A 23,690-nucleotide genomic window follows, 5' to 3' on the forward strand; every position below is an offset into this window, starting at 1 on the left:
GTGTGTGTGTGTGTGTGTTACAGCTCTTGCAACAACCGGCTGCAAGTTCTATGTGAAACATAAAATTCACTATAAATAATTATAACCAAACGAAAGACTTACGCAACGAACTTGATTATAAAATTACTTTATACACATGCATATGTATATGAAATGTGTGTTCTTTTGTGTGTGTATGTACGCTTCTGGCAGCTAAGGTTCTAATTAATTGATTCGGCTCAAAATTGGTTGCAACAAACGAAAGACTTAGGCAACAAACTTGACCACAAACTTCTATTTATACAAATGACCAAACACTTTGTGTGTGTGTGTGTGTGTGTGTGTAGGGCAGCAGCTGCCAATTTCTAATTCCATTCAAAATGTAGTTCAAAAATTTGCTTGCAAATAACGAAAGACTTAGGCAACGAACTTGACAGCAAATGCTTTATATACAAATGTGTTTGTGTGAGGTAACAGCTTCTAGCTCCATTTGAAAGTTCTTGTGCGGCTACTCAATAATTGTGCGAAGATCTTAGAAGCTGCCCTATGTATTTTCCCCTCCCCACCGCAACCCCCGGCCCAGCGCGACCGGCGCAGCGCATTGGAGTGGACTTAGGAGCATGTCTTTAAACCGGTAGTTGGCAATTACCCAGGCAGCAAAAGGTTGTGTACCACAGCAGATGATGTTGTACAAGGCATACACACACAGCTCTCGCATACACATACACACACACACACACACACACACACACACGCTCACAGACACACACAGCTGAAGACCTGTTCTGGAGCCCAGTTTAATCAATAGACTGCGGCTGCTCCTGCTTTGTCTGCGGTTTGAGTTAACTTGGCTTGGCTTGGATTCTAGGCGTGTCTGCAGCAGGTCCATGAACCTAACTACACACCAATACACACACACACACACACACACACAGACACACAGTTGGAGCTGTGTGTTTTGTCTACAAAATATTTGTTGGAATTTCGAATTTGAATTTTTAGTTTGAATTTTTTTCATTTGTGTGTACTTCTTGTCTTACAACCGCAGCTGGCAGTGTGTGTGTGTGTGTGTGTGTGGGTACTTGTTGGCTGGGTAAACTTGTTTCTGCTTTGCGCCCATGTGCCCACATTGACTCGGCACTCGCACTCTAATCAGCGTATGCCAATCTCTGCCCGAAACTCCAGCTCAATTGTGGCCCGGGGGCCGCTGACTCTGGATGTGTGTGTGTGTGTGTGTGTGTGTTGGTGGGTCCACAAGTGGTCAGTTGCAGCTGCGTTGGCGTTGGCGTTGCCAACGTTAACTGAATTACAATAATAATAAACATAATAATCGAACGCGCTGTTTGGGGCCCAGCGCCTAGGCTCGAGGTTGAGCAACTCCCAAGGCAAACAGGTCTGCGCGAAAAGCGCACGCACAAAGCCGCAGACGGTGTCGCAGCGAGCAACAGCAGCAGCCGCAGCCGCAACAGCGGCCAAAACTCTGCACAAATCGGCAGCTTGGCTCATTTCTCTTTTTTTAATCTGTTTTTCTTTTTTTTTTTTTTTCTTAGCCACTTGGCATGCCAACAAGCACAATTCATTTGAATACCTTTAAGCGGGCTAAAGCGTTTCTCGAATTGAAATTATGCCTCAAACAGCGCTTGTATATATATATATATGTGTGTGTGTGTGTATTGGTGTGTGTCGTGCTCAATCTCAACTCCACTTTATGCCGCATACTCCACGCTTAACATTACCTCTTGGCCAAAACCAAAACCAAAGCAACAACAACAACATTTAATTTAAACGAAAAAAAAAAACGGTTTTTCACATTTTTGGCCAATGACAAAGCTCTTGGCAATATACCACCGCCCCCCCCTTCCCTGCGTCATCCTCGTCTGCGTCATCGGCCGCGTCATCACGACTTCATCTTAGCCATAAACATTTATCATGATCTTCATTGGCGCCACATAAAAGACTAACAAAAAAAAAAACAAAACAAATGCAAAAAAATAAAAATTTTAGGTAACCTCCGTAACGCAAATCCCGCCTCTGCTCCGCCTGCCCACAAATCTATCAATAGCAGAATCTATCTCTATATAAGCTTAAGATTGCTTTTTATTTCTTTTCTTTATTTTGTTTTTCTTATGTATACCCTGCAATTTGATATATATGATTGGGTTCTGCTCATGCCTTAATATCTACCCATTTAGCTCCGGTTCTCTACGAGCTGGAACTACGAAATTCTGTTAATTGAAAATTTTCAAATAGCTTCAACCGCAAAAGAATTGAAATTTTAAAGAATATATTCGAAAAGCAAGCAGAAACTCAAAAGCTGAACCTCAACGAAGTCAGGACCTGCCCAAAAGTTTTGAATGGGAACTCTCATTGGCATATTTAGTTGAACTGAGTTTTATGTGTTGGACTTTTTCAAATGCGGGTGGGCTATATATGGTATATACGGGCATTTTTATGGTTTAATAATTAAATGTTGCACGCATATTTAGCAGAGTTATAAAGCGCGTTTTTTCTGAGCTGACTTGTGACAAAGAACTTCTGAAATGTTCTCTTTTTCAACCATAATTCCCATGGCAGCGTCTGGCTATGTTTTAAGGCCAAATATTGGTTAGATAAGTTTGATAAACTCAAACAAAAATTATGTAGCCTTTGAATATATCTATATATATATATATATATGCTAGCGGATAATGCCCGGCCTTGCCCGTGCCACATTTTGTGCTGTAAATTTTAGATAGAAATAGAATCTTGAAGCTGACCAACATCTATATATATATATTTGTATATGTCTATCGAATATGTAAACCAAACTCGATAACCCTCTGACAAGGTATGAGATACGTCTTATAGCTCCGAATCCATAAGGTATATATATTCTGGATCAGCAGCCGACTTGATATAATATCCAACTATCCATTCCGCTGTCTGCCTGCTCTTATGCGAACTAGTCTCTCAGTCTGAAAGCTCTCGTCTTGCAATGTTAGTTCGTTTTTCAGTTGCAGGCATTCTAGCTGTTGGAACTGACCTGATCGAAGCGCTATATCATATAGTTTTCATAGGCACTAAGAGTCTAAAAGTAGGTTCTTATATGAAAACCATTTTAACAAGATATCCTGTTCGCTTCATATATATTATATGTATGTAGGCAAATGTCTGGAGAGGGTATCAAATGTTCGGCGTGCCGTAGATACCCTTACTTTCTCGCTTCCTGCTAGACATGCCCATTTATGGGCTCAAGTAATTCGCCGACTCAGCGAGCTAGAGCCATAAAACTTGGCAAGTGTCAGAGTCTTGGGCATCTTTTTTCGTGCCGCCAAAACACTTTCAGTTTCGGTTGTGGCCGTTTGCAGGGTATTTGGATGCTTTTACTTTTGTGTTATGTGGTTTTTTTTTGTTTTTATGTGCTTTAATGAATTCGTGTCCATCGATCGTTCAATGAGCAAGTCAAATTCACAGCGGCGCGACAAGCGGGGCAACGGCTGGGGGCGAGTTTCATGTTATTGTTGTCTTTGTGGTTTCTGTTGCTGACATTCAAGTTTTTCAGCTTTAAGCTAAAAAAAAAAAACAAAACAAAACACTTTCTACGCGCGTTACCGTTAAACAAGGTCGCCGACAACAACGACAACAAGTTATGTTTAACTGAATCTGCCTTTGTGGTCAACTGGTGCAGATGATGCTCAGCGGACTCGGCTCCACCGAGGTCCACCGATGCGTGCATTTTGCCTGTCATCCACAACTTCGCCCGAAGGCGCTGAAGGCAACCATCAAAACTGACCTTGAGGCATTCGCTGTCGCTGTCGCTGTTGCTTCTTCCTCAGCTAGGTGTCGCATTCTTACCGTTATTTTCCATTTCCATGCACTCATTATACCCTTGCAGAGGGTATTATAATTTAGTCGCGAAATGTGTAACGCATAGCAGAAAACATCTCCGACCTCATAACAGCCGACTCCATCTGTCTCTTTCTGTCTTCTAGCTGCAGGATCGGACCACTATATCATAGAGCTGCCATAGAAACGATTGGCCGCAAAGTAGCTTCTTGCATGGAAAACCTTTTTTGTTTTTCAAGATATCTTAATCAAAGTCGTCATTAACTATTTTCCCTGTGCTTTTTAGATACGTGCAAAGCACTATGAGTATTATGAAAGTTGGTTGGTTCTGTAAGGGTATCAAATCTTCGGCGTGCCGAAAATAGCCCTTCTTACTCGTTTTCCTTTATGTTTATTTTTTGACTCCACTTGCAAAACGAAATGTGGTGCATTGTGGTTAGTGTCTTGCTCTGAATACCATGCCAACTGGGCGCCCGCTCTGTAAGCACACACACACATATGTGTGTGTGTGTGTGTGTGTGTGTGTGTGGCAATTGCATCGACTTGAAGCAAGAAGCATTCACAGACGCATCGACCATGTCGATGATGCAACCCGATCAGCATTCAGCGTGTGCTGTGCATGTAAAGAACAATCTAATGTTAGAAATGTTTGCTTCAATTGTTCGTTTCACTGTTAACTCCCATTGTTAATAATTTTGTATAAGTTTTGAATATTATGAAACCAGCTGAGTTGACTTCTCCAGACAATAACTGAATTCTTTGCCGAGCTATCGACACAAATGTGCTACCAAACTTCACGTTTGCTTTGCTAGAAACGCAAAGGTAGCAATATCTGATTCCACTATGCTCAGAAAAAAATGTTACATTTTGCGGCACGGACAGATGGATATTATATCAAGTCAGCTGCTCCAGAATATATATATATATATATACTTGATAGGATCACATTTGTCTATGCCTCTGTAAATATGTAAAACTTATAAGATCTTTTCTCAGCTTCCAAAACAATCAGCGCAAACGTTGACCCACAAACTTGTCGAAACTGTGAGAAAGTCGTCAATTCTGCTTTTAGTTCATATATTAACCTTAATTGTTGCTCGAACTGAACTCTGGATATGCGTTCCATGCAGGTTCTCAACTGAAGAGATCTACAAATGGCATCTAGACTAAAATCTTGAACTTCAGCTGATTTTAATCAAATTTCTAACAAGAAGCTCAATCATAAGAACTTCATCTGATCTTTCGAAGATCGCTGTTTGAGGTTTCAGCTGTTTCTCAAGTGATCTTTAGCTAGCTTTTAATGTGATGTGTTCCTAAATTGATCTTTATTTGAAAGTCAGCTTATTTTAAACAGAATTGATCGCATTTTGATCTTTACCCAAACTTGATCTGCATACAATTTTGTACTTCTGTCAAACTTGTTTCATGTGTTTCATTTTTTTCTTTCTTTCCTTTGCTAGACATTTGAACCTTGTTCAAATTTTGTTTCGTTCTTAACGAATGCTGACCATTTCATCTTGATGTGATCTTTTTTTTTGTGCTTCGAAGGATCTGTTGGGATTCCTTAATTATTATTACTTATGTTCATCTTTAGTGGATCTGTTCCTACAAATGATAATCATTTACCATAAAGAGCTTGTCTTTAACTGATCTTCAGTTAATAAATGTCTTGTATTCATCTTATATTTATTTGGAACTATCTTCATTTTTATATGAAATGATCAATTTGTGTGATATTTAATAAATCTTAAACTTAATCAGATTCTTATCTGATTATTTTAATTATTTATTCATGATCTTCAACTGCAACGATTGAATGTGACTTGATCTTCATCTGATCTTCCAATAATCTTTTATCTAAGATGAGTCTAATCTGCAAATACTCGAAATGTTAATTTAATCTGATCTTAATCTGATCTTCATCTAATTGTTGTGCTATTTATTAAGTCTCGATTTTTGTCGGATCTTCATTTGATCTTCATCTCATCTTCATCTGATTTTCATCTGATCTGTAAATGCTCTTTCGTCTAAAATGGGCCTGATTAGAGAATTTAAAAACTAAAATGGGTCTGGTCTTTTTCTAATAAAATAAAAATTTGTTCATCTTGATCTTCGTCTGATCTTCATCTCATCGCCAAATGATCTACTTTGATCTTCATCTAATTTTTTGACCTTCGTCTGATCTTCATCTCATCGCCAAATGATCTTCTTTGATCGTCATCTGATTTTCAAATGCTTTTTCATCGAATGGATGTGATATTTTTGTATTTTTGATCTTCGTCTGATCTTCAAATGATTCTCAGCTGATTCCTTACCCTGATAAAACAATAGATTTGTGCATGTGATCTTTATCTATACGCAACTCGGTTCTTTCAGACCTACGTAAAGGCCGTTCGTGAGGGTGTTGAGGATCTTGAGGCGGTGCTTTGTTCGCCGGAGAGTCAGCAGCAATTGGTGGCGCTTGGGCCGCAGCTGGTGGCGAATACGAGCCGATCGCGTAAGACCATCGATTCGGAGGATACGCAAAAGCGTTGCCTCGCCCAGGAGGACGGCACACTGGTAACCGAAAGTAAACGCACCACCGAGCACGAGATAATACTTGACGGCGACGAGCCGGATCAGGCAAACCGGACGCCGACGTCCGGCAATGAGCTGCTGGAGCGGCCCGTCGAACAGTTGACGACCATAACGGCGGCGAGTCAACGGTATTTCAAGCAGCGGGACGAACAGCATGTCGATCTGCTAGCCGACGGCAAACTGGTGGCCACCGAGATGCGCTACGCAGCCGAGCAGACCCAAATGGAAAAGGACGGCTCCCTGGAGCGACCCGGCGACTGGGACAGCCTATCGGATCGCATGCGCAAGCTGCGTCGCTCCCAGCAGCAGCAGCAGCAGCAACAGCAGCAGCTGCAGCAGAAAGGTGAGTCAAGCGCCGACGACAAGAAATACCCTAGCTAATTGATATTCCTGCAGAGGTTGCGCTGCTCGCAGATCGCAAGGACGCGCTGACCAAGCGGCCGCTCGACTTTGATCGCGAGGAGGAGACGCGCAAGGGCGAGACCATGAAATGGCTCGAATCGCATTTTGGCAGCGAATCGACCGCCTCCAACGATTCGCGCGACGACGAGCCCAACGAACTGGACGTCGAGCCCACCAAGAAGAGCTACTTCAACGTGACCATCAAATCCCAGCAGCAGCAGCAGCAGCAGCAGCAGCTGCTGCCGTCGATCGCGACCGCGTTGCCCGCTGTCGCAGCTGCCAATACGCAGACGCTGCCGCGCAGCGCAGAGCGGGAACGGGAGCGGGAACGGGAACGAGAGCGGGAACGGGAACGTCTGGCCGCCACAACGCTCGATCGGAAATATGTGAAGGATGCACACGCTGGCCGGCCCAAGTACTATCAGGGCATCTCGAACTGGGCGGAGCGGCAGGAGGCGCCTCAGCTGCATCATTTCTCCACGCAGGCATTTCGCGAGGATCTACAGGAGACGATACGCCGCAACGGGCTAAAGAAGAAGCAGCAGCAGCAACAGCAGCTGAATGCATCCAGCGACAGCTACGTCAGCCGGGAGGATATCTTGCAACAGAAACGTCAGAGCCTGTCATCACAGTTTCTGGCCAGATCAGCGCGCGGATCACGCGATGCACTCGACGATCTGGATGCCATACCGGGCCCGGCGCCGCCAGCCGTCATCCGTCAACATCAGCTGGCGGCAGCGGCAGCGGCAGCTACTGTGCCGGCCCAGCGCCCGGAGGAGCCGTCGCACAAGCGTGTCGCCTACGGTCATGCGCATGGCCATGGACGCAGCAGCAGCAATCCAATCAATGGCCTTGCCGCACACCCACATGCCAATGGGCGTGGCAGAAGCTATGAGCCGCAGCTGCAGGTGTCGCAGCCGCAGCCGCAGCCGGCGCAGCTGTCGCCGCCGCCAGAGTTCGCGACAAGCAGCAGCAGCAGCAATCTGGGACGGCCGACGGTGCCGCAGCGACGACGTGCCATCGAGAAGAAGCTGGGCGAGCACAGCCACGCCCATGTTCATGTGCATGTGCAGCCCGCCCAGTTGGCAGGCCACACACAGCTGGAGCCGCCGCCGGACTACTCGCCGCCGCCGCGCAGCCGCTCCTCCTCGCCGCAGGTGGACTATATGCTGACGCGTGCGACACGGCATCCGGAGCCGCCGGCCAGCTCCGGCTTGACGCTGAGCCGGAAGCAGCAGCAGCGCACACGATTCGCGCCCGCCGCCGGCGTCGCCGCCAGCTCGGCCAACTCCAACTCGAATCTGTCGACGCTAAGCGCCAGCAAGCCGAGCAAAATGGGCCAGGTGATTGGCAATTCGCTGCGCAAGCTGGTCAGCAAGATCCGTTCGGCCAGCGCCGAGCGTAAGTTTCGCATGAAAAGCGCCGCCAATGGCAAATCCCGCGAACAGTCGCCCAGTCGCCAGCAGCAGCCGGCGCTGGCGGCCAAGGGCGTGCCCACCTATCAGCAGTACAATGTGATTGACGGGCATATTGGCGGCAACGGATCGGAGGAGTCGGAGGGCTCCGCTAGCGATGGCCAGCGCCGGCAGCGCCAGCCGGAGGCGCCGTCCAGCCTGCCGGGTAAGCAGCCGGCATCGGTGACGGTGGCGGATGCCGCAGAGCCAGCGATGAGTCCGCGCCAGCGCTACTATCTGGGCGAGGATCCCTACTCCAGCACGCTGTACGGCAAGGAGAACATCTACGAGCGGAATCGAGTGACGGCGTCGCGCCAGCGCTACGAGACGCGCGAGCCGCGCGAACCGCTCGACGAGCATGACGACTACTATGAGACGCGTGCGCTGCCGGCATCGATGACGACCACAACGACGCTGGGTCGCTATCAAAAGCATGGCCAGCGCTTTAGCGGCTCGACGCCCAATCTGCACGTGCAGCCGGACTATCGGAATGCGCAGACGCTGCCGCGCAAACTGCACGAACCGGCGCCATATCGGGCGCAACGTTATCCGCAAACGCTGGACAAGATGGGCAATCGGCCGGCACAGTATATGACACGCCAGATTAGCCAGCAGACGCAGCTGGCACCGCTGCCAGCTGAGCCGCAGGGTCCGGCCAAGCCGGCGCGCACCTATGCCAAGGTACTCAATCGCAGCAAGAGCTTCAATGTGCATGGCATGAACGGCGGCAACGATCCTAGTCCCATCTACATCGAGAAGCTGACCAGAAACAACTACAGCGGCCGCCACGAGCAGCAGTCGCCATCGCCGTCGCCATCGCAGGCATACAAATCGAATCCGCATCTCTGCAGCGGCGCCAGGGATAACAACAATTCGCTGAAGAGCGGCCTGAAGAGTCCGTCAATTGTCAATCTGATCAGCCGCAGTCAGAAGGATCTGACCAAAATATCGGGCAGCAACGAGGATGATCTCTATGCGGAGGACAGCGGCAGCAAGCGTCAGCTCTATTTGCGTAATCTGCATCAGCAGGCGCCCGATCTATACCGTGTCCTGCACGGCGACGAGGATTACGGCCAGCGACACAAGAAGCATGCGTTGCAGCCAAAATATTCACTGGACTCCCGTTCGCCGCCGCCCGTTGAGCTCAACAAGGATACGGCGAGCATTGTGCGGCGCAGCAGCGATGATAGCAAACGGCTACTCTATGCCGATGACCAACTGCATCATCATCAGCATACGCATCATCATGTCCAGCAGCAACATCATCAGCATCATCAACATCATCATGTCCAGCAGCAGCAGCAGCAGCAGCAGCTGCGTCGCGGATCCGGCGCCACAATCATTGAGCTTCGCCAGCGCAAATGATGCCTTTGTCTCTGCCTTTCCCATGCCCAGCAGCTAGCTCCCTCTCTGTCCACTCACTCTCTCTCTCTCTGTTTCTCTCTCATCTCGTTGCTCCTGAACAGTGTTTGCCATTGTAGCTACTTTCTAGCTAAATTCAGCCTCTCTCTCAGCTTCTTAGCCGTCAACAGCTTGCACATTTTTAGCTGATTTAGCTTCTTTTTGTTTTTTGGGCATCTCAACTAGAGTTGGGCCTTATACTTGAGCATCTACCGTGACTCGTGGACTCTCTTTTTATATCCTGAACCCATTAAAAATGGTTATAAGGGTATATTGTATTTGTGCAAAATCCAAATGTATGTAACAGGCAGAATTCCTTCTCCGACCCCATAAAGTATATATATTCTTGATCAGCATCAATAGCCGAGTCGATCTAGCCATGCCCGTCCGTCCGTCTGTCCGTCTGTCCGTATGTATGAACGCTAGGATCTCAAAACCTATAAGAGCTAGAGAAATTGAAATTTTAGATGTAGGTGCTCCTGCGCAGATAGAGTTTGTTTCCGATAGTCGATAACTTACTCCGTTTCCAAGCAATCGATAAAAATCGATATCGATGTTTTTTGGGAGCTAGAGTCACCAAACTTGACATATAGCTTCTAAACTAGAATATATATATATGCATTTGATGTTGGAAGAAGACGGTTCAGGGTATGCCCTAATCGGGAGCTCCCGACTAGAACCTCTTACTTGTTTTTATTTTTTAGTGCAACTTTCTTGCAAGTAGTCTTTTTGGCGCTCAAAAATTTGGCCAATCTCAGCTCCATCTCGAACTATCGTTACAAATAACACTGTGCTACAAATTTAGCCTGTCTTTTCTGCATAACCGTAAAAATAACACTTTAATTTAGTATGATAAACTTTGTTTTTGAAACAATTTTAATCTTAGTCTTAGCACTATCTCGAATTATTGTTAAAACTTACACTATGCAACAAATCCAGTCTAGATTTGTTGCATAGTGCTTTGTGTAACGATAATTCGAGCTAGGTTTGAGATAACATTATAAAAATTTTTTTAAAAAAAGTCAAGCAATGACAAATCGATTGAAGTTCCCAATTTGCAGCCTTAAAGCTTTAAAAAAGGCTAGATTTAGCTGTAAAACAGCTTTTTCTTCCGTCCGAATTTCAAGTCCCGTGTCCGTAGGAAAAAAAAATGGGAATAAAAACGCACGACCCGCGCCCAGCTCTAAGCTCAATGACAAATACTTGCCACCTTGTTTATTTTTTAGTTATTTTTACAACACTGGTTTCTGGTGTTCTTTGCGCCAGTTGGCAACACTGCGCCCGCATGCGGCTTTCAATTTCATTTGACAAGCGGCAAATAAATATGAAAAGCCCCCTCCCCCCCTCAGCCCGGCCTCCCTGCTGCTGGCCAACATATTCCCAGATTTATATCAATATATATATATGCATATATTTAAAATACAATTTTTTTTTTAGTATTTTTTTTTTACTAATTGTAACCAATTTAATTGTAACGTTTTTGTTGTATAGTTAACGTTAAATTTTTGTGACGCGCCACTAACTAATTAATGCATTAATTAATTTACCCTACTTACTACTTAACGTACTTAATTAATTCATAATGGGCAACAAAATTAGGCAGCAAACAAAAATGAAATACTTAATTATTTACAATATACTTAATAATAATTTGCTTAATAAACCAATTCCAATTACAACTATAATAATATTAAAAATAATAATAAAAAGACAACAAAAAATAAAGTGCCAAAATAAATAATTACAAAAAAAAAACATAGAGTGTAAAAAAACTTAAAATCGATTTCGATTTCCAACAAGCACAGTTCGATTTTATGCAGCCAGCACCAGTTGGGAATTTTAGTTCATATCGGAAGGGTGTTTAATCTTGCACGTGTCGAAAAAAATGGCGTTTTTTTTTTTTAATAACCTAATTTAATTGTAAAGCGAATGTCATTGCTTTTAGTCGAGTTCACAGTTTTGATGGGGTCGCATAGCATAAATGGGCGCTGCGAATGCCCGTCTGAAGTGCACGGGTCAAAGTTCGATGAGATTTCCAGCAGTCGCTGTCCCGCGACGCACAGTATTTGAATAGCATTTGCTGCGATCGGTTGTGCTCGGGCCACATATATCGGGATCATGTTGGTGCTAATCCTCTTGGCGCTGCTCGCAGCGCAGACTGAGCTGGTCGGCGGCCTGGAGTCGGGCTCACTGCTGCTGGACTTGACCCAGCTGGCGGCGGGCAATGTCACGCGAGGGACGACAACCTGTGTGGAGCAGCTGCGAGCGCTTCATAACGCCTGGCAGCAGGGGCACAGCTGGGCGCTAAAAGGTATGACTACCCGCTGGACGGACGTATATCTGTCCGTCTCACTGTCCGTCTCACTGTCCGTCTACTTTCCGTCTAACTGTCCGTCTAACTGTCCGTCTACTGTCCGTCTAACTGTCCGTCTAACTGTCCGTCTATATATCCGTCTATCTATCCGTCTATCTGTCCGTCTCACTATCCGTATACTGTCCGTCCATCAGTCCGTCTATCAGTCCGTCTATCTGTCCGCCTATCTGTCCGCCTATCTATCCGACCATCATTCCGTCTAACTGTCCGTCTCACTGTCCGTCTCACTGTCCGTCTACTGTCCGTCTGCTATCCGTCTATCTGTCCGTCTATCTGTCCGTTCGTCCGTCCGTCCGTCTGCTTCGTGTAGTCCCGGAGGAAGCTTGCATTGGGGATTACATTTCCTGACATCGAATAGGAATTTCCCAAGACAAACCCTTTGACACCCATCTCACGGACGTAATCCTTTCCAGCTTTCGATGCGTCCGGCAGCGGTTATCACAATTTGATGTTGGGCAACAGCCTTTGGCTGGGCAATCGCTGGACCTGTCGCGCCCTCAACGAGCAGCTGCTGCAGGAGTTTACCCAGCGCCAGGAGCAGCTGCTGCGCCAGCGGGCGCCCTTTGCCCACGATTATCGTGTGGTCTATCTGCATGCCAATTCGCCCTGGCAGCTGGCTCTGACCGTCAAGCAGCCGCCGCTGCTGCACATCGGCCTCTGCGTGCCGCGCAGCTGTGATCAGCCGCAGCTGGAGCAGCTGCTGCGCCAGTCGCTGCGGCACTTGGAACGCCTGGCGCTGCGGCCCGAGCTGGTGTACACCAAGCAGCCGGAGGCGACTGGCAGCTACTTTGCCGGTCCGGCCTTTCGCTGGCTACTGCTGCTGCTGTCGGCCAGCCTGCTGCTGCTGTTGCTCGGCCGCAGCCGCTTGGCCGGCACCAGCCGGTACGTTGCCTGCTTCGATGTGGCCACCAACTGGCGGCGTCTGTGGCAGCCGCCCGCGGCGGACCACACGCCCGAAATCGCCGTCATCAATGGACTGCGCGTCTGCAGCGCCAGCGTTCTGCTCGGCGTTCATGTGGTCTGGTATCAGTTCTTTTCGGTGCATCATTCAGCGCAGCTGGCCGCCAAGCTGACCGAGCTCGCTTACCTGGCGGGCGCATTGGAGGTGTTCTTTGTCGTCAGGTACGGCTAGAGGCTGTCTAACCATTCCAGCTCGGCTTTAATCGGTTTCGCTTCGTTTTGCCAGCGGCTTTCTGACCGTCTCTAACTTCATGCGGAACGACGCACTGCAGCGCTCCATTGCGTCGGACACGCTGGGCGGCAATGTGCGGCGCTTTGGGCGTCAGCTGGCGCAACGGTATCTGCGTCTGGCACCGCTGCAGTTGATCGTCGTGCTGCTGTCCGTGCTGAGCTTCGGCTATCATCGGGAGATGTCGGTTTTCCATCTGATCGAGCCGTTGGATGAGCTCTGCGAGCGGCATTGGTGGCGCAATTTGCTCTTTGTCCAGAATCTGTATCCAAACAAGGAGATGTGCTGCAATTGGACCTGGTCCCTGGGCTGCGATATGCAGTTCCACATTATGGCCATGCTGCTGCTCTACATGCACACGAGGTGCGTTTTTGCCCTGATTCATTTGGCATCGACTAAGCGAACACATTCAAACATACGCAGCTCGAACTTCTTGCAACATGTTCGATCGAGCAAATCATGTTTGAAGCGAGCTCGAGCTAAGCTTGGCAATCGAATAGCTCGAGAAGAAGAGACTTTTGGACTTTTCGAAAAGCGTTCCGTTTGACTCAATTAATGAAGTTTTAATCATTACAGATATCCACAGCTCGTGCGGCGTCTGGTGCTGATGCTGCTTTTGGCCAATGTGCTGTACACGGTGCTGTTGCAGATCGTGCTCGATGTGCCCACCACATTCGAGGCCCTGTACGGCATCGGCGATTGGCTGTACACGAATCCTCTGGTGCGCATGCTCGCCTACCTCATCGGCGGTATTTATGGCTATGCGCATGCGCGCGGCTTGGTCGAACCTTTTGTTGCCCTGTTTCCCAACAAGCTGGCCAAGTGTGCCCTCGCTGGCGTAGCCGTATGGCTGGCCAGTCGGTTGCAGGTCCTGCAGCTGGCCAGTCCGGCTCTGGTGGGCTGCGGCTTCGTGCTGCTGCGTGGAGCAATATCCACGGCGACGGCGCATCTCATTTGGTGCAGCTTTCGCATAGATGGGTGCACGAGGGTTACGCGTTGGCTGGTGCATTTTCTAGAGTTGGATTGGTTTCAGCGTCTCAACCGCCTGAGCTATGCATTATATTTACTGAACCCCCTGATCATACTTAATTTATACTACTCTCTCAGCGATGCAATTCCAGCGGATGTTGGCCTTTTGGCAAGTTTGGCTATTGGCATTGCCTTTTTACCACTTGTTAACGTTGTTTTTATTACAGATCTACCTGTGCGTGGCACATTTGGTTATAGTTTTAGTATTCTCTGTTCCGTTGACTCTGTTCTTCGAGCTGCCCTTTAATAGGCTGTCAAATCTATTGCTAGCATCAAAAATTGCAAATGGTAAAGAAGCTTAAATAATATTTGTTTTGGTTTATTTTTGTTGCCCGTTAAATTCTTAAAGTTTATTATAACTAATTTGTTCGAAAATTCGTTAACAATATATTTCAAAAACAAACGAAAATACGTTAAGCTTTACCGTTAACCTTACTGAATTTGCGTTTACGACAAGAGGGCATTTTTGCGCTATTCTATGTTTTTACATTGCTTTATTTTGCGTTAACGCTGCTGTTAGTACGTTACGTAGCTTAATTATGCGTTAACGTGCTCCCTTTTGCGCACAGTTGATTTTTTGCATAAGCCGCGCATTTTCGTCGATAGTCATACAAGATGTCTGCTTAGCACATGCTGTTAGCACGTTTACATAGCTCAACTATGCGTTAATGTGCTCCCTTTTGCGCACAGCTGTTTTTTGCTCATATGTTGCGCATATTAATCGATAGTCATATAGAATGTTCGATTATTTCATCATGCCATTGGTATGAAGCCAATTGCAAATATATAAAATGTAAAATATACGCAAATTAGTTAAAATTTATACAATACACAAAACACGGCTGTACGCAACGCCAAAATGACTTCGCGCAACCTAACGGAGGTGTTTGTTATCATGCGCAATAATGCCAGCAAGAATCGTAATCATTATGACGATCGGGTAAGACAGACCCCGCCGACTCAACCATATGGACAATGTGACTTGAAATGCCAAATAAATGATTGTTATTGAACTTAATAGCGTGGCAGCGATTCGGAGCGTTTGCTCAAGCACACAGTACGCGAGGCCGAGGAGGGCCTAGAGATGCAGGATGATTACGGCACGCCGCCCGTTTGGCTGGATAAATTCGAGGAGGCGCAATACACCATGTCCAAGTGAGTGCTAGTCCACAAATAGCCAGTTGACGCATGGTATCTAATGAATGATGCTCTGCCCTTTCATAGAATCAAGCCCAAATTGGATGAGCTGGGCTCGCTGCATGCGCGCCACCTGCTGCGACCCACCTTCGATGACCAAAGAGACGATGAGTGCGAAATTGAGGTGCTGAGCCAGATTGTGGCCAAGCTGATCGCCAGCACCCATCGCCATATACAGTGCGTACGCTCGAGCCTGGGCGTGGGCAGCAAAGTCGAACAGCGACTGACAGCCAATGCGGTGCACTGTGCCCTGCTTCAGCTGCAGGATCTGACTGTCAAGTTTCGGAGCAGCCAAAATGCGTACCTGCTGCAGTTAAACTCACGCGAGGAGCGCTCCCAAAAGTACTTTGACAACAACGAGTTTACCAATGTCGAACTGGGCAACTTTGCCAACGGAAACGAACCCAACGACGAGCCAGCAAATTTTGTGGACACCTTTGATAATTTCCTGCAGCCTCTGGATGGCTTGGGCACAACAGGTGCTGGCAGCCTGGGCAAAAGCAATGCGAATACGTATCTCTTTGAGGATGATGAGCAGGAGATCGATGATCATTTCAAGAAGCCGGTGGCAAATCGGATGACACAACAACAGCTGCTGCTGTTCGAGGAGGAGAACTCACGTCTCGCTGAGCATCGCGAACGCGAGGTGACCAAAATCGTCAAATCCATATACGATCTCAACGATATCTTCAAAGATCTGGGCCATATGGTGCAGGAACAGGGCACCGTACTGGATCGCATCGATTACAACGTCGAACAGACACAGACACGCGTCTCCGAGGGCCTGCGCCAGCTGCAGCGTGCGGAAATGTATCAGCGCAAGAATCGCAAAATGTGCATCATTCTCGTGCTGGCGGCAGTCACCTTCCTGATGCTGCTGCTCCTGATCCTAACCAAGCTGTAGGACAGGTATATTATCTTACTGAAATAGTAGCCCCAGCCAGCAGTTATTCCCCCTTTTATGTGTAGTTTCCGTGTGTATATTGTAATTGTCTAATGTAAAATATATATGTTTTATTTATTTATAACGATTTGTTAACCTACTAACACATGCGAGGTTCCTTTTGGGAGCCCATTTAAACTCCATGTTCTCTGTCTGAATACTAATAACAGTGTGTTTTGTCCAGTTCCGAAATTCTTCAAATTCAATTAACCTGTCGATATTTAATACTACAGTTGTCTGACAATTCTATTCTAATCAACTAACCACGGATAAGTTTCAATTTCTCTTTGGCTAAAACTCACTAAGTTTTACATCTATTTTATAGCTGTCATCAATTCGCTGCACATACTAACTAAATTGTAAATAACGCCTCTCTATGTGATTCTCATCAATGCGCGGGTAAGTTTGATGAGTTTTCATGCATTCATTATTAGACTTAGCCCCATTTGAATACGTTTTGTGCGTATACCTATTTCTTCTCTGAAATACTTTTAAAACCGTGTTGAAATATGTTCAGTTCAAGTATGAACATATTTGTTAAGCAATTTCTCGAACTTCTTCGCTGAACCAACTTTCGAAGCGGTTCAGAGACTTGATAAATGCCATGTGCAGAACAAGCAGGAGCATATAGACATCCAAATCTTGTAAGGGAAAAACAAATTTCGTCAAATCTTCCAATTTAAGCCTTGCGTATAGTCCTAAGCATTCGCTCCTGAACCACATTTGAACCGATTCGTATATATAAACTTTCGATATACGTTCGCTTAGAAAAAGGAAAGTCATAATTAGCTCACAGCTGGAGTAGATCAGATATTGGCAAGCTCAGGTGTTGAACCCGTTGCGAACCGGTTCACGGACGGGAAGGAACAATTGGATCGCAAGGATTATCAAAAAGCACACGCCATATACATGTGTGTATATATATTTATTATAAAACGAAAAAAAAAAGGAAGGAGACATCTAAACTTAATTGTAGTCTGGGCCCATCCCAGCCCCCACGCAGACCAAGATCACAGCCAATTACATGCGCTCCGAGAGGCGGGACGCGACAGCGCGCAGATTGCCATAGACTTTGCTGGGCGGCGAGCCGAGGATCAGGTTGCAGATGGCGCGACGTGCCAGTTGAATATTCTGATAGCTGCCCAGAATGTGGATCTTGCTGTCGGCGAGCACAATGCGAGTCTTGGTCACGTTCTCGATGGTGAACTTGGTGCGTCCGCCCTTGCCGGCGAGTCGTCCGATCGCGCGGGACTGATGATCGCCGCGCAGCGTCTTCACATCCTTGATTTCGAATGTCTCAATGAACAGATCCTCGAGACGGAGCAGCGCCAGGGCGTCGTCCACCTCAAAGCCGCACAGGAAGGCCTTAACAAAATCGGCGCCCTTCTGCAGATTCGATATATCGGGCGTCTCCGGCCCGATGCGCAGCTCCACCTGGCGCGCCTTCATATTGAAGCGTATCTGCAGCTTCATGTGCTCCACAACCGGCGTAAAGATCTTCATCCAGTGCTCCTTCAACGAGGAGTATCGGTGCGGCGGCACCGACACCTTGCGCAGCTCGCTCCTTATCCGCTTGGCCCGTGGCGGCGCCTGGCCGCTGCTGCTGGCACGCTCTGCTCCCTCGATGCCCGTGGCCGCGTCCACCAGCATTTCGACGTCGTCTGTGTTTGCATGGGCGCTGCGCTTTTGCGCCTTCTTGGCGGGCACAAACTTATCCACTTGTATATTTTCCACCTCCATTTCGGGCATTTCTCAACAAATTGCGTCTACCTTTATTTTCGTTAATATATTTCTCCACGTGCGGTGCGGCTGATTTTCAGCTGTGCATTTTACAGTTAATCGCTGGCGTTTTATCGAGTGGACAGCGCTGCGGCATGCTGCAGCAGTCAGCTTTTGAGTGTGCTGACATATCGATTATTAGCTATCGCAGGCAGTTATCGTACGTTACGTTTGGCGCCAAAGTAACGAGATTTTGCTGCGGCCTGTTGCAGCAGTCAGCTTTTTGGTGTGTGGCATATCGATTATTAGTTATCGTACGTTACGTTTGGCGCCAAAGTAACGACCGTTTGTAGTGAAGGGAAAGTTTAATGAAAAAAAACGTTTTGTCTGTGTGCGTTTCTTTTGTTTTATCTGAGTTGTTGGTGCAAATTGCTGGCAGGTGTAAAAGTGCTGAAAGTTGTGGGCAAGTTTTCTTGTTTATTTGTAATTTAAGTAACGTGCCATGGGCATGCTTTTGCAATGCCAATTTTCAGCTAGTTTCGAGTAGGCAGCAAATTACAGTCATGATTAATAGTATATGTGAGTGTGTGTGTTGTTGTTGTTGTTGTCGCTGCTGCTGCTGCTGCTGCTGCTGCTGTTTGTGCATTTTGACACCGAAAATGGACTTTGCTGATGCTATCAGGTATACTTATTGTGCACGTTGCATAAATGGGCCCTGCCAGAGTCCACTGCCTGGTCGTCGTCAGCCAAAAATGCAAATGATAATGATGTCCCAACAAGCATCTACCAGATGAGCTGTGCACCGGTTCTTCTGCTCCTTCTCCTGCTTCCGCTTCTGCTCCTGATGCTGTTGTCCTGGCCGCGCGCAGCCATAGGCCTTGCGGCTGTTGCGCCTGTCTAATCCAAAATGTTCGGACATTTTAAATACAAATTGCAGCGCTGTTGCGTCTCCCGGCATCAAATTGCTTGCAACCTGAACACACACGCTCATCAACCAGCCAGCCAGCCAGCCAGCCATCGTGGCAGCCCGGCAGCCCAGAATGTCCTCTTCGTGTTGAGAGGCCATGGTCATAGTCGGCTAGTTAGAAGCTGCAGCGTCTCTTTTTACTCTATTGGCAACTGATTAGCATTTAAATTAAAATGTCGCAAAGTGGCCTTAACAAAATGTTGCTTTTCGTGTGTGTGTGTGTGTGTGTGTGTGTGTGTGTGTGCAGCGCATTGCATTTGTATACCCTTTAAATTTAGAGTGCCAAAATGTGTAGCTAGAGCTCGCACGTTTTGGATGTACTAGAAACATGTGGAGACATTTTTGAAGCTTTGCTAGTATCTAATATTTTAGTCTGGGGAATTGAAGTATTGCAGAATATACTCTTAAAGTTCTATAAGGCCTTATTGAACTGAGCAAATGTTTGGGCTGCAACTGGTTGATTTGGTCTTAATTGAATTCCATTTTCCATTCCCTAACATTTCACATTTATTTGAATCATTTTCTGGTTGTTTGCACTTTAAAAATATTAAAATATTCGAACAGCTTAAATTGTTAAATTTTATGCAAAAACTATCGATAGTCATCGATCTTATCGATAGTATATACGATCAATAGCCATTTGATGCTGTGCAACACTGAATGCAGAGAATGTGTGCGTCGCGTACTCACGCTTAGATTGTTTCAACGTGTTTCCACTGGATGTGTGTGTGTGTGTGTGTGTGTGTGTGTGTGTGTGTGAGTTTGTGTTTTTTTTTATTGCAGCTTATTGTCTCTGGTGTCACCTGTTTATGCCGCCGCTGCTGTTGTCGCTGAGATTGGCACTCGCCTCGGCAATTGCCTTTGTGCCGGGCCACTGCAAATTGGACCAGCATCGGTGCGGATGTGTATGCGGATGCGGATGTTTGTGCGGATGTTTGTGCGGATGTGATTGTTGCGCTCACTTCAAAGAGCGCAACGGGCGTGCTTAATTATGAAAATTAATTGTATTCGAATAAATAATGTTAATTGATTTCTCTCCCGCTTTTCTCCTGCCAATCACTCTCTCTCTCTCTCTCTCTCTCTTTTTCTCTCTCTCGCTCAGTCTCTTTCGCTTTTAGCTGTCGCATAGGCCGCATGCTGGCTTACGATATCGCATTGTCAACCTATGACCATGCCCCCACCCTTCTCTCCAGCCTGTCTCAATATTTCTCGCTCTCTCTTTCTCTCACTCTCGCTCAGTGTCTGTCTGTCTTTATCGCATTAATTAATTAGTTCATTTTATTGTTGTGAGTGAAAACAACGTGAAATCAAATACAATTTTGCCCGGTTTACGCTCGTCCTTTGCAATTGCCGTTAGTTAAACGATTCAGTCACGTAATTCATTTGCATGGCGCGCGTGGTCAGGATACGATATCCTTCATCGCGGTGTCTTCCATCAGCCAACCAAATGGGAGGCGTGCGTGTCAGGGGGTAACACGGCTCTGAGATAGAGACAGGGGAGGGGTGAAAGTTAGATGCCTGCTAAGTTTACAGTTACCACGTTCACGTTAAGCCTGGTATTAGCAGAAAACTAGAAAGAAAGAGAGAGAGATAGAGAGAGAGAGAGAGAGAGCGAGAGAGATAGAGAGAGAGAGAGAAAGAAAGAGTAAAACAGATAGAAACAAAGCGAAGAAGCGAGAACAAAATCAAGCATAATTAAGGGAGACAGAAAGAACAAGAGCGAGAAAAGGAGTGTGAGCGATATGAGGGAATATTGAGAGGCAGAGAGAGAGACAGAAAAGAATAAAAGTGCGCAAGAGAGAGCGAATTAGCGAAAGGAATCGGAAAGGAACGTACGGCGTACGGGACAGCAAGAGCAAAAAATAAAATCAGATCAATATGAAGGAAATAGGGAGAGGGAATTGGAGGGTGAAAGAGAGAAAGAGAGAGAGAGAGCGATAGAAAGAATGGCAATAGAGAAAAACATAGTGGGGAGATAGAGAAAGAGAAAGGGAGAGAGAAATAGAGTTGGATAGAGAGCGACAGAGATAGAGACACAGAGAGAGAGAGAGAGAGAGAGAGAGAGAAGGAAAGTTAACACAGTTTAATTAATGATAATCAAATAAAGGAACCAAGAGAGCGATAGTAAGAGAATGAGAATGAGAGAGAGAGGGAGAGAGAGAGAGAGAGAGTCAGATGATGGGGGAAGGTCTGCTTCTGCTTTTTGCCTTAGAACTCTCAGCCAAGGTGAACAAAGCTTAGATTCCATCGCAAACATGCGACAACATTTAAGAGAGAATTTTTGAGAACTTGTGCTTCTTCTTTATAAATGAGCTTAAAGAAGCCCGATGCGACATTAATTGACAACATCGAGTAACAAGTTGTCGCACCTTAGACGACCGTCAGGGGTTGGCGGGAGAAAGTTTTGCTATTTCCACATATGACATTGACTTTTTTAGGCCAAGCAAAAAAAAAAATAGAAACCTGTTTAACCAAATTGATGCGTGAAACTTTGTGCAAACAATTTGCTGGCCATTTTTTATGCGGCATTTGGTCATTTTTCATGGTCAGTAATTGGCATGGACTCTGACGTTCTCCTTGTCCAGCCCCCCTTTCTCTTCTCGCTTTCCTACCGCCGTGTCATCCATTCCCATCGTTTGCTATACTAACTGAATGTGTCCTGCATTGTCCCCTTGGGCTGATGACAGAACGCGCGTCGCTCTGGCGTTGTTTCTCACAACATTTGCGGGCTTTCAGCTTGGCTTACACACACACACACACACACACACACACACACAAGCGCATAGCCAAATGCTGGGGCTATGCATATATATGCGCTATTTATGTATGTGTGTGTGTGTGTGTGTGTCATCTATGCTCACGTATCAATAAGTGCTTGAGACGTGAACTGAATTTTTTATTACCGTTTGTCGAAGTATGCGCAAAAGTGAATGCCGCCTGCCTGGCAGCGCCGCAAGACGCAGTATGCAGCACGCAGGACACTGCGAGGCGGTGTGGCAGGACGCAAGGACAAGGAACAAAGGACTCAGGGCTCACGGCTCAGGACACAGGACATTCAGAATATGTCTCACAGCATGCGAAATTGCCTGTGAAATATTTTCCAAATTTACTATAGACATATATATGTATATATATATATATATATATATAAATGTGTCTATGTAGAAACTCATGTGTGTATACACTAAAAGAAGCAACACAAAAAAAAGATGGTTGTGCCATGTTTGAAGTGTGAACGCACACCCTGTAATCGCATAGTGATGGGGTATTTCACTTACAACCCATGCAAAATTTATGTGTGTGCACTTGTGTGCAGTAGGTATCTCCTACAAGAGAGTTTCTATGTCTATATCTATATATGTATATCTGATCAAGACGACGAACTGAGTCGATCGAGCCTGTCAGTTAGCTAGAGACTTAAAATTAGAAAGAAATATTCTCCTACATCACGCACAGAACGAGCTTATTATTTCCCTTATTGACATAGTCTTTAGTTTTCATAATATCGATTATTCATGTATATATTATCGATAAAAATCGATTGTTAACAACTTATTATGTTTCCTTTCGATATCTGTTCTCACATTCATAATTTCGATAGAAATCGATATTAATTAACTAGCTTATAATTTTTTTTTCGATAACATATATTTCTCATTTTTCAAGTCGATAAAAATCGATCTTGTCATGTTTCTTTTTGACATCCCGTTTAATTTTTATGTGTCGACATAAATCAATTTATTTTATAAACGAGCTCACTTCTATTCGATTTCTGCTCTCATTTTCATTTTCATTTTTCCTTTCGATATCGTATCATATTCTCAGATAATCGATTAATATCGATTTTGATTGTTTTTCTTTTCAATATCTCTCAGTTTACTAAAATCAATTTTGATATGAACGAGTTTCACATTTTTTTGATCGATATCTGCTCACATTTTTTTAATATCGATACATATCGATTCTCATTTTCCTATGAAGATGTTGTTTTTAAAGGCAACTTGAAGGCTATCCATATAGAGGGTATCCGCTAGTGGGGCACACTCGACTAAAGCGCACTTATTATTCAAATGCACAAATGTCTTTTTTTAAGTGCAAGCGTGGATGTATATTGCATATATCTATGCACAGCCGTGGTAAGAGAAAGGCGTAGGCAAGAGGGCGTGGCAGGCGGCCAGAAAATGGGCCAAAAGATGAAATCAAATCGAATGGCCCAAAATCGAGCGGGCCAAGACCGACAGGCGATTGCTGCTTATGGCCAATTGCGACCTCAGCTAGGGATAAGGGGTGAGAGTGTGGGGGCCGCACACATTCACTTTAATTGCGGGTATTAGCTTTGATGTTTTTGGCGACGTCGAGCGACCCGTTAAGACGACACAAGGCACAGAGCAAAGGGTTCATTGCCAATGGCTTTCAGGTAATCTCTCTTCGGGGGCCAAGAGTGGGGCCAATGTGGGGCGTTAATTACTGCCAAAGACAGAAACCCAACCGCCCGTCAGATACCCAACAGCAAGTGATAAACGGCCTACGGCGATGGACCCGCTCTCCACAGACGGACACAGACTCGAGACGGGAATTGAGTTCAGGTTCAGGCCAGAGTCCAGTTGAGTTCAGTTCAGTATCTGTGCAGCCGC

The 23,690-nt window shown here is 46.1% G+C and overlaps 4 protein-coding genes across 11 annotated transcripts in view; 3 read left to right on the plus strand and 1 right to left on the minus strand.

Annotated features, from left to right (window-relative positions):
* Positions 1-9,917, plus strand: part of chas (chascon) — a 33,004-nt gene extending 23,087 nt beyond the window's left edge. For all 6 annotated transcript variants that reach the window (XM_032440479.2, XM_070211245.1, XM_032440478.2 and 3 more), the window contains 2 exons: positions 6,181-6,724; positions 6,778-9,917. In XM_032440479.2, coding sequence (XP_032296370.1) covers positions 6,181-6,724; positions 6,778-9,602 — 3,369 coding nt within the window. In that variant the 3' untranslated portion in view covers positions 9,603-9,917. The remainder of the gene's footprint in view (positions 1-6,180; positions 6,725-6,777) is intronic.
* A 1,575-nt stretch (positions 9,918-11,492) lies between these two features.
* LOC6634462 (nose resistant to fluoxetine protein 6) lies at positions 11,493-14,717 on the plus strand. Its single transcript, XM_032440496.2, has 4 exons — positions 11,493-11,949; positions 12,426-13,134; positions 13,199-13,564; positions 13,778-14,717. Exons 1-4 carry the CDS (start codon positions 11,757-11,759, stop codon positions 14,475-14,477), a joined length of 1,968 nt encoding a protein of 655 aa, XP_032296387.1. The 5' UTR covers positions 11,493-11,756; the 3' UTR covers positions 14,478-14,717.
* A 249-nt stretch (positions 14,718-14,966) lies between these two features.
* Syx16 (syntaxin 16) overlaps positions 14,967-23,690 on the plus strand; it is a 40,825-nt gene continuing 32,101 nt past the window's right edge. Inside the window, exons 1-4 of one of the 3 annotated variants that reach the window (XR_011417403.1) lie at positions 14,967-15,170; positions 15,252-15,385; positions 15,455-16,336; positions 16,696-16,769. Coding sequence is in view for 2 of the 3 variants with exons in the window: in XM_015169558.3 (XP_015025044.1) it covers positions 15,090-15,170; positions 15,252-15,385; positions 15,455-16,331 (1,092 nt within the window). In the remaining variant the exon portion in view is untranslated. Of the gene's footprint in view, positions 15,171-15,251; positions 15,386-15,454; positions 16,449-16,695; positions 16,784-23,690 lie in introns of those variants that run through there. The other 2 variants (XM_015169558.3, XM_070211170.1) reach the window with 2 other exon arrangements.
* On the minus strand, positions 17,277-18,210 carry l(1)G0004 (lethal (1) G0004). Its single transcript, XM_002057912.4, has one exon. It carries the CDS (start codon positions 18,117-18,119, stop codon positions 17,391-17,393), a length of 729 nt encoding a protein of 242 aa, XP_002057948.2. The 5' UTR covers positions 18,120-18,210; the 3' UTR covers positions 17,277-17,390.

This window comes from Drosophila virilis, chromosome X (genome assembly GCF_030788295.1).
Source record: "Drosophila virilis strain 15010-1051.87 chromosome X, Dvir_AGI_RSII-ME, whole genome shotgun sequence".
In the NCBI taxonomy this organism is placed as follows: domain Eukaryota; kingdom Metazoa; phylum Arthropoda; class Insecta; order Diptera; family Drosophilidae; genus Drosophila; species Drosophila virilis.